This window comes from Lycium ferocissimum, chromosome 5 (assembly GCF_029784015.1).
Source record: "Lycium ferocissimum isolate CSIRO_LF1 chromosome 5, AGI_CSIRO_Lferr_CH_V1, whole genome shotgun sequence".
In the NCBI taxonomy this organism is placed as follows: domain Eukaryota; kingdom Viridiplantae; phylum Streptophyta; class Magnoliopsida; order Solanales; family Solanaceae; genus Lycium; species Lycium ferocissimum.
This window is the reverse complement of record NC_081346.1, coordinates 60,742,997-60,761,416: the sequence shown is the minus strand read 5'-3', so window position 1 is coordinate 60,761,416 and position 18,420 is coordinate 60,742,997. Positions and strand designations below refer to the sequence as shown.

Genomic DNA, 18,420 nt, shown 5'->3' with positions numbered 1-18,420 from the left:
TCACCGATCTTACTTATATCCGGTTTTTACCGTATACAAACGCATATTAGGAGTTTTTGGAATTCAAAAGTAAATAATCCCTCCAATCCATCTAAAGCTTAGAACCCCTCTAAAGCTCAAGGCACAAGGAGGCTCATAAACTAAGGGTGTGTTTGGTATGGAATAAAACATTTTCCCCAAAATGTTTTCAATTTTCGCATGTTTGGTTGGTCAAAAATGTTTTGAAAAACATTTTCTCTAGGAAAACAAGTTTCTTAAAAATGAGGAAAATGACCTCCCTAATGAATGTAGGAAAAACAAGTATTAATCCTCCATATCAGATTATTGACATTGATTGATAGTAATAGCACTTCAATATATCATCGGTTATGAACTGCAATGTATTTCCTTAATGAATAGTTATGACTTTTAATGAAACTTTAGTATATCATCCGTAATTGTCAATGTTTCCTTAGTTATGACTTTTCGCGTATAACGTGATATTGCAAACTGTCCAAGGAAAGAATTGATAATGGTGCCATATTCTTTAACGGAGATGATAATGTGGTCTTAAAGGTTAACTACAGAGATGGAAACACAATAAATAGTACTGTAGTTAATATTGAGTAATTATTTTAAGAAGAGACTTTTGATTTTTTTGATAGCACGAAAAAATAGGAAAAAAGATAAATACCAATGTTGGCCATAGATAGGTGTCACATCATCTTATCTATGCCTAACTTTATTATAGATATAGATTGAGCATAGTTCATAGAACAATATTCTTTTGGCTCTAGTATTAGTGTTCAGACGGATTTAATTTATCATATAATATTTTATTTCCGTGAATTTTGAGTTTCCGATTAGAAAACATAAAATAAGACATTGTTAAGATCTTTCTTAGAAGAAAAAAGTTTGCATGCATAAGTGTGTGAAGCTAAGTTTAGTTTTCTGGATGACACCATCTTTTGTGTGGTATTACAAAAATTACTAACTATTGAGAAACGGTGTAGAATTCTTAATCATATTATGACTTTGTTTCTTAAGCCAAGTTTGATACATTCTTGAAACTAGACTTGAGTAGCAGACAGTCTTGCATCAATCTACAATTTGTCTCTTACAGGAAGCAAATAAATTACTAAATAAAGTATTTATAATGTGTACTATTTGGGTAAAACTACATATTACAGTTGATAACAACAATTTTATTTTCTATTAAATTTATTGAAAGATTATCCATATACCTAAGGAAATCAAATTGCTATACATATATAACTTATTGAAGGACTATAATTGAATAAGATGCAAGTATGATAATTTGAAAAGAATTCATTTCTTTTGTTGGCGTTTTAATAAGCTAAACTATTATTAATTATAGGAAATTCAATAGAATAATCGCTGGTCCCAAAGAAAACTTGAAATAGATAAAATTGGAAGAAAAAAAAAAAAGAAGTATTGCTTAAGGTATTTATCACGCAATTTAATTGTTGGGTAAAAATATTTCAATTTTCTAATTTTTTCCTTACGTTTTTTCAATAGGGAAAAGGGTCAAATATACCCCTCTACTTTAGTTTATTGGTTAAATTTGCCCTCCGTTAGTCAAAGTAGTCAAATATATCCCTCTGTTAGCCAAAGTATACATATATACCCCTTTATTGGATGGAAAATCTCAAATCATCCAAAATTACCTAATTTCAATTAAAATGATCCGACCCGTCTCGTATAACCCGACCCGCGACCCCATCTTTTCTCTCTCACTACTACTACTTGCTTGCTCCATAGCCATCAAGATAGTATACATCGTCGTATGAGGAACCACCCTCTATCCACAATTTCATTAAATATTCTCTTCGCACCCACCAAATTACCAAGTGTCACATAACAACCGAGAATCGTCGTGTAGCTAACCACATTGGGAACTATTCCCATCACAGGTATCTCATCAACAGGGGTGTATCCACCCTTTAGGGTGGGGGTGGCATGGCACCCCCTCGATTAATAATTTTTTTATATACTTATGTTGTAATTTGCTTAAATTAGGTTAAGTATTTGATTCTGCCACCCCCAGTCGTAAATTAGATAAAGGTGCTACGGTAGTAGACACAAGTTTGAATCTATTTTGAACATTTTTCGACTCCCGTTTTTCTTTGCGCTTTTTACTTCCTCTGTACCACTAATTTCCTTTTCGGTCCTCCTAATTTTCTATTTATCTTTTTATTATTTATATTGTCTTTTCTCTTTTCTATTATTTTATCTGTGATCTCTAGCGAGAACATACAAATAGAAACTTCAAAATCCCTTAAATTAAGTATTTCTCTTAATCTCAAACCTGTGAGTATTTAAATAAAAAAACTTGGGTCTCAATGGGAATTTTGGATTGAGATCAAAATTCAATTTTTTTTTATTTTATAATTTCATTTTTTTAATTACTCCCTCCATCCATGGTTACTTATCTATATTTTATTTGGGATACTCTTAATAAGCAATAAATAAAATGAGAAATGAATTAGAGTACTTACTAATAAGGGTAAAATGTAAATTATGTCTTGGTTTTTCAAACTATATAACTTATAAGTAAAAGTGGACATATATTTTTAGTCTAATGAACAAATAAAAATGGACAGAGGGAGCGTATTATAAAAATTTATGCTATTCTATAATTGTTAAATTCAATTTAAATCACTTTACTACTTAAATTGTGATGGAAATTTCGTAAGCACGGCTTAGAAAAAACATGAAATTTATGATTTATTTTTTAGAGCATGTAGTTTATCTAATTTTATATTTACTTATGGGGAGTATTTACCTATTGAAGAGATTTTCTCTTATTTTTCTTATTTTGATTGGTGTAATTTCCTTCTTGAAGATATTATTTTATTTGTGCAAATTCATTTTTTAATATACATAAGAGATGCAAGTCCCTTGATGAAAATGTTGATTTTACTTCTGTTGTTAATGGGTGTTAATGAGTGCGATTCCTTATTTAAGATGGTAATTATGTTCGTTTCTTGATTTTTGAGATGTAATTTTGATATTTGTAACTAGAAAAAAAGCCCATTAAGTTGACCCGAATAAACAAAAAAGAGATGGAGCGGACCCAAATACACGTTCCTAACAAGATGTACATTGAAAAAAATTATGACACCTGCCACCTTCATGTTACACCCCATACTTCCAGATGAACGTTCGCTAAGTTTAAGTACAAGTACGTGGAATTATGATCAAGATGAGCCGTCTTTCGGGCTTAAGAAATGATATAATTATTAGGTATACTTATGGATAAAGTGATATATGAAATCTTAGAAAGTCTCACGACCAAAGAGAGTTGAAGAAATAAGCTATTGAGACCTTGGATTTAATGAAAAATATGGGGGCAATTTTTGGTCCAACTTTGAGAAAGAATATCTTTTAGTATATGAGAAGTTTTGAAGCAAAGCAAAAGCCTAAAACGAAGTTCGTCTAGTCTAGTTTCCAACGCAACAAACTGCTCGTCGATACGACATCAGAGTAGAGAATTATGTACGTTCCCTACAAACGAAACGCGTGCTACGATGGCACAAAAGACGTGCTACTGGTAGTTGGGGTGCTTATCGGGCGGTTCGGTTGGATAATTGTGCTTAATGGTTCGGCTTATCGGATATCGGTTTTTAGATATCTCAAACTAACCAACCGAAGATGTCCCGGTTGGTTCGGTGTGGATTTAGCGGTTACTGTCGGTTTATCGGTTAATCAATAAAGTATATGAGATTTTTTTTTCATTCGGACTATTGCATCAATACAAAATTATCAAAACACAAAAAGGCTCAATAATGATAGTGTATAAGGTTGCAAACTCACATTTTATCACATCGCAAGATTTAAATGGATGTATAATCATGGTGGGTATTCTTTGGGACACATGATTTTAAATTATTGGAAATACTATAATTAAATTTTCACTAAAGTATCGTGCCATTAAGTATGAGATTTTCATACTAAAATGTATCAATGTCCATAAGAAAACTTATTTCTTTCAAACAACCAGTAGTAATTCTATCTCGTTCTCATCTTCACCATAGAAAAGGGAAGAAACATCCAAGGAAGGTAAAAATGTTTTGAATGATTCTAGTTGGTAACATGAGATAATAAGAAACAAACACCAGGTAGAAGCAATAAGGAAAATGCTACCATGTTGCGGAAGAAAATGAGTTTAGGCTCAAAGATTAGTATTTCTAATCTTTAGTACTTTATATACTGCTTAGAGATTTATTTATAATTTAATTATTCTTAACGGGGGCTAAACCGTTAAGGAAAATGAGAAACCGTCCCCACCGTTAAACGAGTTAACTGAAATTATAAAATTTCAAACCATTCCCCGTCCGTTAATTTGCAATGCAATAAAATAACCAATAAATACCTCTCAACCGACTTTGGGATCTCCCAAAAATACCTCTCGAAATCTAGAAAATTCTCCCAACCTTTCCTCCACAAAATTTTAACGCGAATTAAGTATAATCTCCGGATTTAAGTTCGGACAACGCGTAGTTGCGATTATACTATCGTATTGCGGTGAATCTTGGTTGGAATTCAAGGCAAATATTGGAGATATCGCGGTACTAGCGAGAATAAGGTATGAATCTCTCCTTAGTGATATGGATATAAGTTTATTTACAGAAGTAGAGTTGTTGAATAATTGTATAGTGGATTTGTTGGTAGAAAAATTAGACAAATGTTATGTGGGATATTTTATGGAATATACTGCTATTGATAATATTGTGGTTGATATTGATATTGTTATTGTTGGTTGGTTCTTTAGGATTATGATTTGGCTAGGCATATAAAACGGTGAGACTTTGCTCGAATTTTACAGATTCTAAAAAGGGTCACATTTAAATGCTTGAGACAAGCATGTGGCAATGAGTCTAATGATAGTATGAATGATTTATATGTAGATGTACGAGCTTGGCAGAATAAACGCTTGGTGACTAAGAATACCGAAAGGTATGTAAGGCTAAACCCTTTCTTTCTAAAGTCATGATTCTTTGTTATAAACCTTTGTACTATATCCATAATATCGTTGCTTCCACAAATGCTAGAAGCCTATGAATATCATGATCCTTATGATATTATTGAGCTTATTCATGACCTTTGAAATTATTCATTGTGATTGATCTCACCTTATGATACTTGTTCCTTCAAGGTGAGATATAGCGATAACGATATTTCTATAGTAATAACAATCCAACGAGTTTAGGAATGTGTCTTAAGGAATGTTTTGTGGGACATGAATAGAGTGCTAGCGAAGGATCCCTAATGAGGTATTTGATGCTAGAAGAGAGACTTATGATGTATCTCAGGATTTGGCTAATGTTTAGTTAAGCGAAGAAGTCTTGGGGCCTAGAAATATGCTTTATGAGTTTTATATGACAATATAAGCGTTGACGGATAATTAATAGTCACGAGAAGAGCTTAGAAGTGAATAGATAAGGAATGAGTACTAGAATTATATAAAGGGATTCTGTATGAGAGATTAGATTGGGCTGCACGTTCCGCAGCACATGTATCTATATGTTGTGGCCCAGAGATGTGTTATATGTCTTATGTGATTATGTGGACATTAGCGAATAAATGGCGGCCATGAGAAGTGCATAGAGGTTACTCGTAGAGGTTTGATCATGATGTTGATTATATTTACCACTGGTCTACGACCAGTTGGGCAGTTATGTATTTACCATTGGTCTACGACCAATTGGGCAGTTATGTATTTACCACCATGCTACGACTAGTTGGGCAGTTATTACCACCGTGCTACGGTGGTTTGGGCGATATACATATACTTGCCCATTTTATGACCGTCGGGCAATTACCCAATGTTATGGTAGTTACCACCGATTCTGCGAAACGATCGATCGAACGAGGCCGCGCTCTCGTCGGCGACAATCGGACGGGCGATTATTACTGCCGGCCGCGGCGGTCGGCGGTCTGTGATCGGTTGGGCGATTAATACAGGATGATTAGTACGATAGAGACACAACACTATACCTAGATATAGTTAAGCATGCGAAAGTATAGAGAAACATGTATCATATATGGATCGGGTTGCACGCCGCAACACATGTTCGGATAACATTTGATGATAAGGTAACCACGGCTATGGTAGGGTATACAGACATAGTAAAGACTGCAAGAAGATGAAGAGGTATATATACATATGCTAGATTTCCATCGGTAGTTGTAAATGCCTGGTTGATTCTTATTCTTCTCAACTTTAGTATATGGCTATTTTGTTGCACTTTCCGCCTTGCATACTTAGTACATTGTTCGTACTGACGTCCCTTCTTGTGGACGCTACGTTTCATGCCCGCAGGTTGAGATATAGCTTGACGGATCTTTCGGTAAGGATACCAGCTCAGCAGGAAGAGTCGTGGCACTCCACTTGCCTCGGAGTTGCCCCCGTGAGTCGACGTGGCCGCATATGCATTGCATGGGTATGGCGGAGCCTATTCCCGGCCAACTTTATGTCATCTACCCCTGTAGAGGCTCGTAGACAGATATGCACAGTTAGATGTCTTATAATCATCTCGACTTATACTATGTTGTATCATTATTATGGATAGCCTTACCGGCATATGCACTCGGGATTAGTTTGAAGACATAAGTATGTTATTGGGCTTGTGCCCCTATGGTATATGGTACCTTGGTCTTATGTTTCCTTTCGAGATACAGAAAACGTGAGTTACAGTTTGGTCCGCTCGATTCCCGTAGGGTGCCGAGTGCCAGTCACGCCTTACCAAGGTTGGGGTGTGACACTTCAAATCCTAGATCCGCCTCTGCTCATGAAGAACCTTAATCGCACTATCAATATCGCCTTTCTTACACAAAGCATTCAACAAGATATTACAAGTAAACGTATTAGGCATTATATCCAACTTCTCCTGGCAATTCTTAAACAAAGCATAAACCAAATCATACTCTTTATTCTGTACTAAAGCATTCAACAAAGCATTAAATGACCTCACTGACCTCTGAACACCAAACTTCTCAATTCTTAAAAAAGTGTTAAGTGCCAATTTAGGCTTACTAGCAATCCCATAGTTCCTAATCACATTAACAAACAAAACTTCCCCACATTTAATACTAGAGTTCCTTAATTCATCTAAAAGCGTCTCTACTTTATCGAACTCACGTGCACGACAAAGCTTGTTGATAATAAAGTGGTATGTTTCATAATTATGAAAAAAACCTGGGTGGAAATTTCCAGCATGGTGAAAGATTTGGAGTGAAAGGTTAACATTGTGTTAGGATTCAACTAATGAGATGAGTGTTTTATGAGTGAGGTATCTTGGCCATGGTTTGATTGGTGGTGTGACTGTGTACGATTGGAGAAGCTCGCTGGAGCTCCGGTGTCACGAGCTCTCAGGCAATGATGGCTATGGAGCAAGAAACAGTGAGGGAGAAGAGATGGGGTCGTGAGTCGGGTTATAAGAGACGGGTCGAATCATTTTAATTGAAACTGGGTAATTTTGAATGATTTGGGGTTTTCCATCCAATAAAGGGGTATATGTGTATACTTTGGCTAACAGAGGGGTATATTTGACTACTCTGACTAACGGAGGGCAAATTTAACGAATAAACTAAAGTAGAGGGGTATATTATATTTGACCCTTTTCCCTTTTCAATATTATGTTTTATAAATTTCATTTGTCCTTTCAAGTGTTCACATATTTTCTGTCAGAAAGTCCAACGTGCATATTGAAATACTCTTAAAATGCCCATGTGGATGAGTAAAATACTAATGTTGAAATGACAATTTCGTATGGTTTACAACTAGAACCATCTGAGGATGGCATTGCCCTTATCTCAACGGGACGATACAGGGTGAATTTTCGTTTATCTAGAACTTGATGGATTGAGTTATTCCATACATATATACTAGTAAAAATAACCAATATATTAGTTGGGGTTGGAATAAACTAACCATGACAACATAGTTATCAACACAAAACAAAACAACTTTATACCCACAATGTTGATAAAGAAATTGTTAGATGATGTCCAATCTAATGCGACGGTAAAATATGAATAGCGGAAAGGGAAAAAAGATCTCCATATATAAATAAGAAGAAAAAAAAAATCAATTATTATCAAATTTATAGTTGAGTTGTCATCAACGGTCTTATTTATTTTTTATAAACTTATCATATTATAGAATGTGTGGGATCCAAAAGTGAAGGTGAGTGGTCCCTATAAATTCTTCGCAAAATTTATAGTCTTGATGTGCATAGTTCAATGTCGTCCTCCTCATGCTGAATAAGTTAGATAGGTAAACTCGATTTCTTGTTAGAAATTTTTTTTATGTCTTGCTTGATTTCAATTATTTACGTGTTTGACATAGATTTTCTTCTTGCTTTTAAGAATGTCGAATGCTCAGCTGATGTTGCATCGATGCCCTTTATGTAACCAAATCATTTTTCCTGATCAATTCTTGAATCATGCTCAATCACATCCAATAGAGCTGCAACAACAGTCGTACATACTTGCACTACCAGCGCAACCTGAAGGGGTCGACGGGTGTCTCGAGCACGTCGCCATCCAATTAGAGGTAACGGTGGTGGCCAACCAATGCAGGCAAATCGCGAGGAACATTTCCAGCTATCAACAACAAGGAACAACGTTAAGGTTCCACATTCAACTAATATAAATCTGAATGAAATTCCTTCTGAGGCTCAGGTTCCAAATTCAACTAATATAAAGCTGAATGAAATTCCTTCTGAGGTCACGACACCTTTCATAGATCAAACGGATGTTCTTATTCAGCAGGCACTTAACGTTGATAATGAAACACCGAGTTGGACCTAACCTTAAGGCTTTGAGGCCAAGAGTATCCATTTCTGGAGATTGGAGGTTTTTTTTCCTTTCTAGTTTTTCTCCTATATTAGCCCAAGCGGAAGTTGTTTGAATGAATATTTAGATATCTTTATTTTTCTTCATTTCTTTTCAGTTTTACTTTCTTTTCAGTGTGTTATTCACCTTGGGAAACAGAAAGTCTAGATTTTAATTTTACCCTTCTTACAACAATATGTTCTTTTTTGTCATCACAAACTCATACAACATTACATGAATAAAATAATAATTAGTATTGGACTGTATTGATTTTTGTCATCCAATACTTTCACACAATTAGATATTTTTTTCCTACAATGATTAAATTATGGTTTCATCTGGTGCAAGTCGGAGCATCGAAATTCCTAATAGAGGCATATCTAAGACAGATTAAGCAGATCCTATTGAACCCATTATTTTCTACTTGAACTATGTGTATACATTAAAAGTAATTAATAATCTTAAAACTTGTTTTTTATACACATATAAAAATATAACCGTCTCAATCAACCGAAATATCGAATAAACATTAAGTGAGTACATTTGATGATATAAATTTAATTAACTAGAGAGAAAAGATTGCAAGCAACCTAACCTCGTATCCAATTTCAAATCTATTATCCACATAATCACTTCATTCTATTCTATTGATCGATCAGACTGAATGGCCTCAACAAATTATATTATAGATGAGTAAATCATTTTCTGGAAATTTTGAAAACGCTCTAGTTTTTCATTACGATCGATTTTCAAAAATTAAATTTATAGATTCGGGAAATTCATATATAATCAAATATAATGCAGCATTATAAATTCAGAAATATTTTTAATGGTATAAATGTTTTAATTTGGTCCACAACATAAGATTTGACTGTTGAAAGTGAAAGAGAACTACCAAAATCTGAAATTCTGTGTTCAAAATCTCACATCGGTTTACTTGCAATTTACTTAATATGGTGAAACATTTATTATCATATGACACATATCACATTTTGGTGCGCAATTGACTCATGATTGTCTTAGATCAGTTCAACATTTTAAAAGATAAAGTTGTGTGACTCACTAAGGCTGATAAAGTAAATGTAATGACCCAAACCCCCGCTTTGACCTTTTGCACTCTATTTCATGTTTCGATGCTTGAGATAGCTTGGTGTTACCTTTTTGTATATAGCGGGATGGTTTGATTTAAGATTCAAAGAGTTCCGGAAGGTTTTGAAACGTCATCTTATCTTATAAGGCTGAAGGGCTAAATTAAGAATTTGATCCCTCTTTTTGAGCATTCATGCTTTAAATTGTGATTTCAGACCTTGTATAAGTCAATAAACAGTATGTGAAATTAGTTGGTAGGGCTTGAATTAGGACCCGAGGGGGCTCGAGGGCGATTCAACACTATTGGAACTCATTTCATGATGTAGATTTTTATGGTGAAGAAATGTGCTTCGCGAGCGCAAAGGGTAGATCCACGAACGAGAAGGAGGAAATGGACTGGTCAACGCAACAGTGTATGGGGACTTCGCGACCGCGAAGGTTGGTCAACAGGTGGGCCCGTTCAAACCTCTTGGGGACCAGGTTGCTGCCAATGGGAGGGGTGCTGAAGCAACCCCAAATATTTTCAATAAAGGCCATGAAATTTGCTTAGTCAGCGTGTGGTTAAAAAGCTTGCTGCATAGGAATAAGATAAAAGTAGTTATTTGATATTCTGTTACTCCAGAAGATTAAGCAGTTATTTGTTTCTAGTTTATTAGAAGTCGTGTACGAGGAAATAGGAGTCTTTGTTGAGTCCTACTTGTATGGGGTTGCTATTAATAAAACGACAAGCTTATTCCCAAATTCAGTTGTGTTATCAAAAGCTTGCTGCATAGGAATAATCAAATCACTTATACCTTTGACCGGGACTTATCACAATACCTCGCTCTAGTGTACATAATCAGAGAATGAATGACAAAGTGAAGTTAGGAAAATATCTTCAGTTGTGGTATTTGTCAATTATTAACAGAGAATGACAAAGTAAAGTTAGGAATAACTCGCTAGTTATTGGTATATGAACTCAAATAAAAGACAAAAAATTTTGATTTAGAAAGTTTGTTCAAGAGAAAAAAAGACGTGGGTAGTACTATAACTGGTGTAGTTGAAAAAGGTTCTAACTGTATTGGTCAAAATACGGGTTTGACAACTGGGCGTATTAGGAGATGACACGTGGCAGTCAAGTCTAACCAAATCCAGCTCAGCAGGGACAACCATGAACAAGGTACAAGGTTACACTCGAATTAAGACTTCGATTCATTCTAGAGCTGTTGTAGCAATAAAAGTTTGCCTCACTTCGGAGTAATATGTTCGGTAGGTCACCCGCGATCGTTCAAGATAAGCTACTCCGTAATCGATTCAGAAAAACTTCTGATTCTCCTTAGCATTTACACATCACGTACGTAACGGCTTCAATGTATTGATTATGATCATTATGAGGGGCTAATTACACGCAGGGCGTTACTTAGGGTTACACTAATAATATCCCCTTCCCCTCACATGTAAAGCATCTGACTTTCATCACAATTGCATCAGCTCATAGTTGTAACAAAGCTATCGAGCCCTTTACCGGTGATGCTATCTGACAATTCAGCCAGAAATAGCTCAATAAGATCTACTTGACTCTTTTTACCGTCTTATAATTTGTTGTTCTTATTCTTTACTTCCATCATCTGTATATGCAAGTCATTTCGCATCATGAAACTAATATTTGCTCTTTACAATTTACGTGCCCTTAACCTACAAATATGAATTCATTTGTTATCCTAAGTTACAAATTTAAGGTCAACACTTACAATGTTCATTCAAGCGAGGAAAAACGAGAAAATATAACACCTAATCAATATTTTTACAACTTAAAAAAATGTAAGACAAATTTGACACATGACTTACTAAGGAATAGCCGGTTCAAAAGTTTGTAGTCCATGGACACTTGAGATAAAGCTGTAAGACATTAGTTCTAGGAAATTTTACACTAGTTGCTATAAGGAAAACAGTGCATTATGTGATTCTAGAATTTGGAAGTTAAACAACCTTCCTCAGGCAAAAAATTTTACTTCGACAATCAAAACATTAAAAGGGCTTAAAAATCCAGTTAGTCACAATCTACCTAACAAGTAAAGTCAAGTTTAGGCACTTGGAAACCAAACAAGCATATTGTTTAACAATCTCATTACTCACGTATTTTCTCCCAAGAACTTGTAAGCACTCCACATCACTCCACTTGCAATGCTCATAAGTTGGTGAAATATATCACAAGTCACAAATACTTCTTGTTTGAGGATATAATGAAGTTCAAAGTTGGCCTATATAATTGCAATATAAGATACAAATTATGTACAAAACATAGAAGTCCAATATTGCTCCCCTTATGCATGAATGTGATTGGCCAACTTGGACAAACCTTTTCTTTCCAAAGGTTAAGCTGAAAACTGAAAAGCTTCATAGTCACTGAAGCCAATCCAATGCTGAATATCAGATTTCTATCAAGGCAAGTCAAAGCCTATACGGGAAAGAGGAATATACCAACTCGGATGAAATAACCAGAGAGACTAAAAGTAGAGTAATTGTCCATTCTAAAATAATCCTGCAAAACTTGTCTATATAAGCTACTTGCATCTGTACTAAAAGCAATTTAAGATTGCTTGTATCGACGAAGGCAGGAAGTTGAGAGGATGTACAATTGTAATAGATCTTTAATTGTCAAGGGATAATGATGAATGGTGAAGCCAAAGGTTACTCAAGGTTCATCTGATTCACTTCCTCCAAGCTGAGCATCTTGAATTATTGAATAGCTACTTCCATCTGGACCCAAGATCTTAAACCTACTTAGCAGGAAGAACCAAGAAACTTAGTAGGCGTTTGCGCAATATTTGGTTGAAGCTGGAAAAAAAAAGTACTTCAAGTCGAAGCTTAGGAGTATTTGGATGCTGAGGTTGTGTTTGGACATGCATTTCACTTGGGAAAAAGTTCAGTGAGTGAATCATCATTTCATTTGAGTTACTCCTCAAACAAATTTTTCAATATTTTCAAATATTGATGGTCAAAGTCAAACCATTATTTGCAGATAGTAAAATGAAATATTGTGTATGTCCAAACGACTTGATACAAGATTAGACACCAAACTGAAAGGCGAAAGAAACACAATGATACCTCTCAAGGATGAATCTCCCTTCCTTGTACTTTTGGCTTTTCTCCTGCGCAGCTTCCTGAAAACATTCAATCGCTGTTGGTACAACATATCATGGTAAATAGAACCGAATCATAAAAGGTCAAGAACAAAAGCAGAGTCGTGACATAGAGAAAAGGAGACTCACATATTTCCACCCCACAATAGAGCCACATCCTACACAGAATATGTCAACAACAGTGTGCATTCCAGTCAGCATCATCCGCTCTTCTTTCTCTCCAAGTGTAACATTCACACTGCAACGCCAATGAAGGAGCAGACATAACATACACTCTTGCAAGTGGAAAACACAAACTATAGGATACAGTTGCTAGGCACATTTTCTGGGTTTCCGCAATATCCAATTAAAGAAATGAGTTTGGTTTTCTATTTGAAATGGAATAAGACATTCTTGTACTTCAACACTTGGAGCAAAACCCCAGCATAAAGAAGAAATAATTAAAGTAATGGGGAAATATTTAGGGCTTTTCATTTTTGGCCCGACAGCCAAAATTAATTACGGGCGCCAGCCAAAATATACAAACCCAAAAGATTGATAATGTATATTATATGTATTTTGTATGTAGATTTTGTGTATACTGTATATTTATTCTTAATATACAAAACCTATACATTTGCTGGCTCTTATTTGTTGAGCGGTCCAAAAATGTAATTATCCCAAATTTTTACATTAATTTGTAAGATTCAGTTTCCCAAATTTTAATCTCAACCTTCAAGTGGCCCTCCCTGTATTAGCATTAATAGAGTTAAGAGAGTCCATCTGAAATGCAGGTTAAATTGAACACTTACACTCGATCAAAGAGGTAAGCCTTCCCATGCCTGCATTGGAATGTCTGGAGAAAGGGTGAAAGACCGAGTTAATCCACAGACAGTTTCCAAATAATAGCATGAAGACAGCATAAATCAGAATCCAGCAATAGTACCACTCCGAACAATTATACATCCAAATTATCTTTATGTTGGGTAAAGATCAATAAAGCTCAATTGAATGTCAAGGAGATCTTCAGGCAACATAACCATTAGAAATTGACTAACTTCAATAACCTTTTCAGGCACGTACCTCATATAGACCTAGCTGTTTAATTGAAAGGTTAACTAAGGCCAATAGTTCACTAGGTAACCTCAGCTAAAAAACAATGGCAAGCAATTAGCCAACCTTGGCTCACAGCACAAAGAGCCAACTACACTGAGGCTGAGTGGTGAAGCTTTTATATGTAATAGCAGATTGCGTACGTATGATATAGAGAATAAGAAAAAGAGATTGGTATGTTTAATGAAGCAGTTTCATTCTCACTGGACATATTACTGAAAGCAAGGTCATTTTATCCATCTGGTACTGTGTATTATAGATTTGACAAAGATTTCCAAATTGCCCCGTCATGTTGTACACGTCAGTGAGAAATTTGCACGGGTCTGTCTACTCTGGCACATATGAAGTTCCACTAATAGAAAGCACCCAACATCCAATTCAGACCGAAGTTTTATTTTGAAGGATACTGAACAAGGACAGAATAGTGTTATTGTCACAAAAATTCTCTAGCAATTCGTAACACACTGAAAGTCCAGATCACAACCCATCACGGGCTTCACGAACTATGGCATACCAGTGTGCAAACACTCATGATTCGAGACAATAAAACACAGAAAAATAAGAACTATCAGTTTATAGTCAGACTGAAAAAATGATCATTTATAAAAAGCAACAATCTGCAGCAATGTTATGCAAGAAAACCTAGACTAGGAGATAACGAATCTTCTGCAGGCCACATTAAGCTCAAGTCCATTTCGGACCTTCCCAAGCCCGACATATTACCAACAGACAAACTAAACTATGAGCCAGAATTTTAATCATTCAAAGCTCCATCTCCAAACTCCAGCGAAAAACATTAAACAAGACATTTGTGATGACAGTCCATAATGACCAGTCTCAATTTGACAACACAACACAGACTTCATGCACGCCACCCAACTTCCTCTTACATAGCTTTCATCTTTCTTAATGCTTGTTCTACATAAAAGGAGTCCAGTTGAGTATCATTCATTCCCATCTATCCGTTCAGAGTGAAATAAAGGTATACACAAATAGCACACATATTAGGAGTTTTTGAAATTCAAAAGTAAATAATCCCTCCAATCCATCTAATACCGTTGTACAATGTTTGACTGGATATTCAATTTAACATGTTAATTGGACTTCACATTACATTAATAGTAGAGAAAGATATCAGAAACCATTACTCAAACTTTAGTATTTGAATAGGTAAATGAATTTGATTCTTCTTTCTCAAAAAAAAAAAAAAAAAAAAAAACGATAAATGAGATTGAAATATTGAAAATTGTGAAAGTTGTAACCTTATCAGCAAAAATTGCAAAGTTGTGTAGAATAATATTTACTAGGGTGGTGTCAAACAATTTGGACGTGAAAAAAGAAGTGCCATGTAAATTTAGACAGCAGGAATAGTTAAGACAATTAAAGTCCACACTAAGCTGAGATCTAGGTACACAAACTTTAGTACAATAAGGATTTAGAAAAAACACACAATAAAAGAGAAGGAGGCACGATGTACATAATTTCAAACACTGAACAGATAATGGAGAAACCAGAAAGATGGATGATCATTTCTCCATGAAGCTGACACCCATAGCATAAGAGAAAATCAGCACCCTTGTATATTTACAAGTCGAGTAGCTTGACACGTCGTACAACAGATATTTTCCACTTGTGAGCAAATTGAAAGGACAATTTCATGAACCACCTGAAAAGGTTGATTACTCATCAACCTGAATCACATATTTAGACGGAATACATCCTTTCATACTGAGGGATATCTCAGTAGACATGGAATAAAAGAGTTAATGAAGCAGCAGCCGAGAAACATCACTGCTTAATTAAGACATCCCTCTGGCTAGGAAACAGTAAAACTTTATCAGATGAACCATAACCTTGAGAAGGAATTTGTAATTTGTCCTATTTTGCACCATCCTCAACCAGCAAGTGGTCCAATATTCTTAGTCTAGCTGAATGTAAAATAAAAGGAGTAGCTTAACACCCCTATACAGTCCAAGGCACTAGGAGGCTACAACCGTGGGAGCAGTTAGATACAACAGACAAGTGAACTAAAGAAGTATCTAAGCACTCCTGAAAAAATGAATGCTACTTAGAGGACAGGGATGAGTGCTGCAATACACACTGCTCCCCACATCCTAGAGACCTACAGATTTCAGAAGTTCATGAACTGACTAAGGGTGTATTTGGTATGGAGGAAAACATTTTCTAGAAAATGTTTCCAATTTCCCATGTTTGGTTGGCCAAAATATTTTGGAAAACATTTTCTCTAGGAAAACAAGTTCCTTAAAAATGAGGAAATAACTTCCCTAATGGAAGTAGGGAAAACAAGTTGCATAATCGACATTCCAAGTTCCCTGTCTCCTCCCCATCCACCCAACGCCCCCAACCCACAACCCTTGACCATCCCACCCTCCGCCACCCCCGAATCCGCACTCCCTACTCCATCCCACCTCCATAGTATTTTGCTAGATTACATTTATGCTCTTGGGATAATATATTTTTGTCTACTTACCAAACACTACAAAATAAGCAAGAAACACACTCGTTTTCCAAGAAAACATTTTCCATACCAAACACACCCTTAGTCCTTGATTACTACAGTTCCACACCCTCTGCCTCATTATAATCCACAGCGTAAAAGAATAGACAAGGCGATGAGCGCCTGCCACCCTTCAATCTTAACCATGTTTAGCTACCATTTTTCCCCAGTCCACAAACTGTGCCCTGGTTAGATACTGAGAGTTCCAAGTGGGAAAGATATACTGAGAGGAGAATTTCTTCTAGCAGAAAAGTAACAATTTGACTGTCACACATAGACCAACCAAATGTTGCAAAAATGAAAAATTCCACCTATGTATAAAGTACAGTGGATCTCAAAACCAGATAAAAGAGAAGGATTACAATAGGTTGATAGCCAGGTGAAATCGGTCAAACTGCAATGAACATGATAATAATCTAAACAGTATATGATTGATATAGTCGACCCCAAATAATTTGGTACTTAGACCTAACCAAAAAAAGAAGGCAGGACATAAATGTTATCATCAATTTCCTTCTAGCCTAAGATAAACATTAATGTATAAAAACATAAAAACCAAAAAAAGGAAAATTAAAAAATTTCAAAACACAACCCACAAGGTAAATACAACGAACCCAATGTAATCCCACAACTGGGGTCTGGGGAGGGTAGGATGTATGCAGACCTTACCTCTACCTTTGTGAGGTAGAGAGGTTGTTTCCGATAGACCCTCGGCTCAGAAAAAGTACCTGGCACAATAATGTCAAAAAAGAGATAGCAATATAACAAGATACATGATAAATGTGGCAACATATAGTAATACACATCAAGGAAAAAAGGAGAGGAGGAGACCCGCCGCCTCCATCCTCACACAGAAGTCGACAACACTTAGCCACCTTCTAACGTTCTACCCTAATCCTTGACCTCCATACTATTACTGAAATCACAAGCCCATATGTGTAAAATACTGCAACACATACAGAACGATATGTGATACACTTTCTTTTTTAGTCCGTCCCAAAAAGAACGATACATTTTCTTATTTGGCAACAATTTAACTATACATTTAACCTTTTACGCTTAACGAGATGATTTATAACCACACAAATATCTTTGGCTTGTTTTAGACCACAAGATTCAAAAGCCTTCCTTTATTTTTTAAACTCCGCACCCAATCAAACTATATCACATAAATTGGGACGGAGGGAGTACAACACATACACAAAACTACCATGCTACATATAGATAAACAGAAAATAGATAAAAAGATAAAGGGATACCCTAGAAATAATGTGATCAGCAAGACCAAAATGGGTATGACAGTGCTTGCATCTATAGATGTTTCCTTCAAGACTGATCACAAAAAGCCTACCCATCTTTCTTCTTTCTTTTATCAAACACCGATCAAACTATACCCTTCAAAAAACCATTAAAAAAAAAAAAAAATTAGTTTTTCTTATCAGCAAAATCAAGAAAATCCCAGATTGAAAAGAAAAAAAAAAAAAAAAAAACAAGAATCAACAAACAATTGATCAAAACAAGAGTGACCCAATATAATACAATGCATAAAAATACAAAAAAGACTAACCCCTTTTTGCAGAACAAGTGATCTACCAAAACGGTTGAGTCATGTGTTTGTTATTCACGTATTTATGCCTGTGTGAGGAACTTTTCATAAACCCAATACTCCAATAGGAATTAAACGAGTTTTTGTTTTTTTTGTTTTTAGCTTTACTTCTTTAAAATTTGCATGATTATATTTACATTTCTACCCCTTTC

At 35.4% G+C, this 18,420-nt stretch overlaps 1 protein-coding gene across 3 annotated transcripts in view; it reads right to left on the bottom strand.

Moving 5' to 3' along the window:
- The window catches only part of LOC132056993 (protein yippee-like), a 26,864-nt gene extending 8,484 nt beyond the window's left edge, over window positions 1-18,380 (bottom strand). Inside the window, exons 1-6 of one of the 3 annotated variants that reach the window (XM_059449415.1) lie at window positions 18,230-18,378; window positions 17,922-18,057; window positions 13,844-13,887; window positions 13,182-13,290; window positions 13,018-13,073; window positions 12,020-12,689 (exon numbers count right to left, since the gene is read on the bottom strand). In XM_059449415.1, coding sequence (XP_059305398.1) covers window positions 12,605-12,689; window positions 13,018-13,073; window positions 13,182-13,290; window positions 13,844-13,887; window positions 17,922-18,017 — 390 coding nt within the window. In that variant the 5' untranslated portion in view covers window positions 18,018-18,057; window positions 18,230-18,378 and the 3' untranslated portion in view covers window positions 12,020-12,604. Of the gene's footprint in view, window positions 1-12,019; window positions 12,748-13,017; window positions 13,074-13,181; window positions 13,291-13,843; window positions 13,888-17,921; window positions 18,058-18,229 lie in introns of those variants that run through there. The other 2 variants (XM_059449416.1, XM_059449414.1) reach the window with 2 other exon arrangements.
- Between the last annotated feature and the right edge of the window lie 40 nt (window positions 18,381-18,420).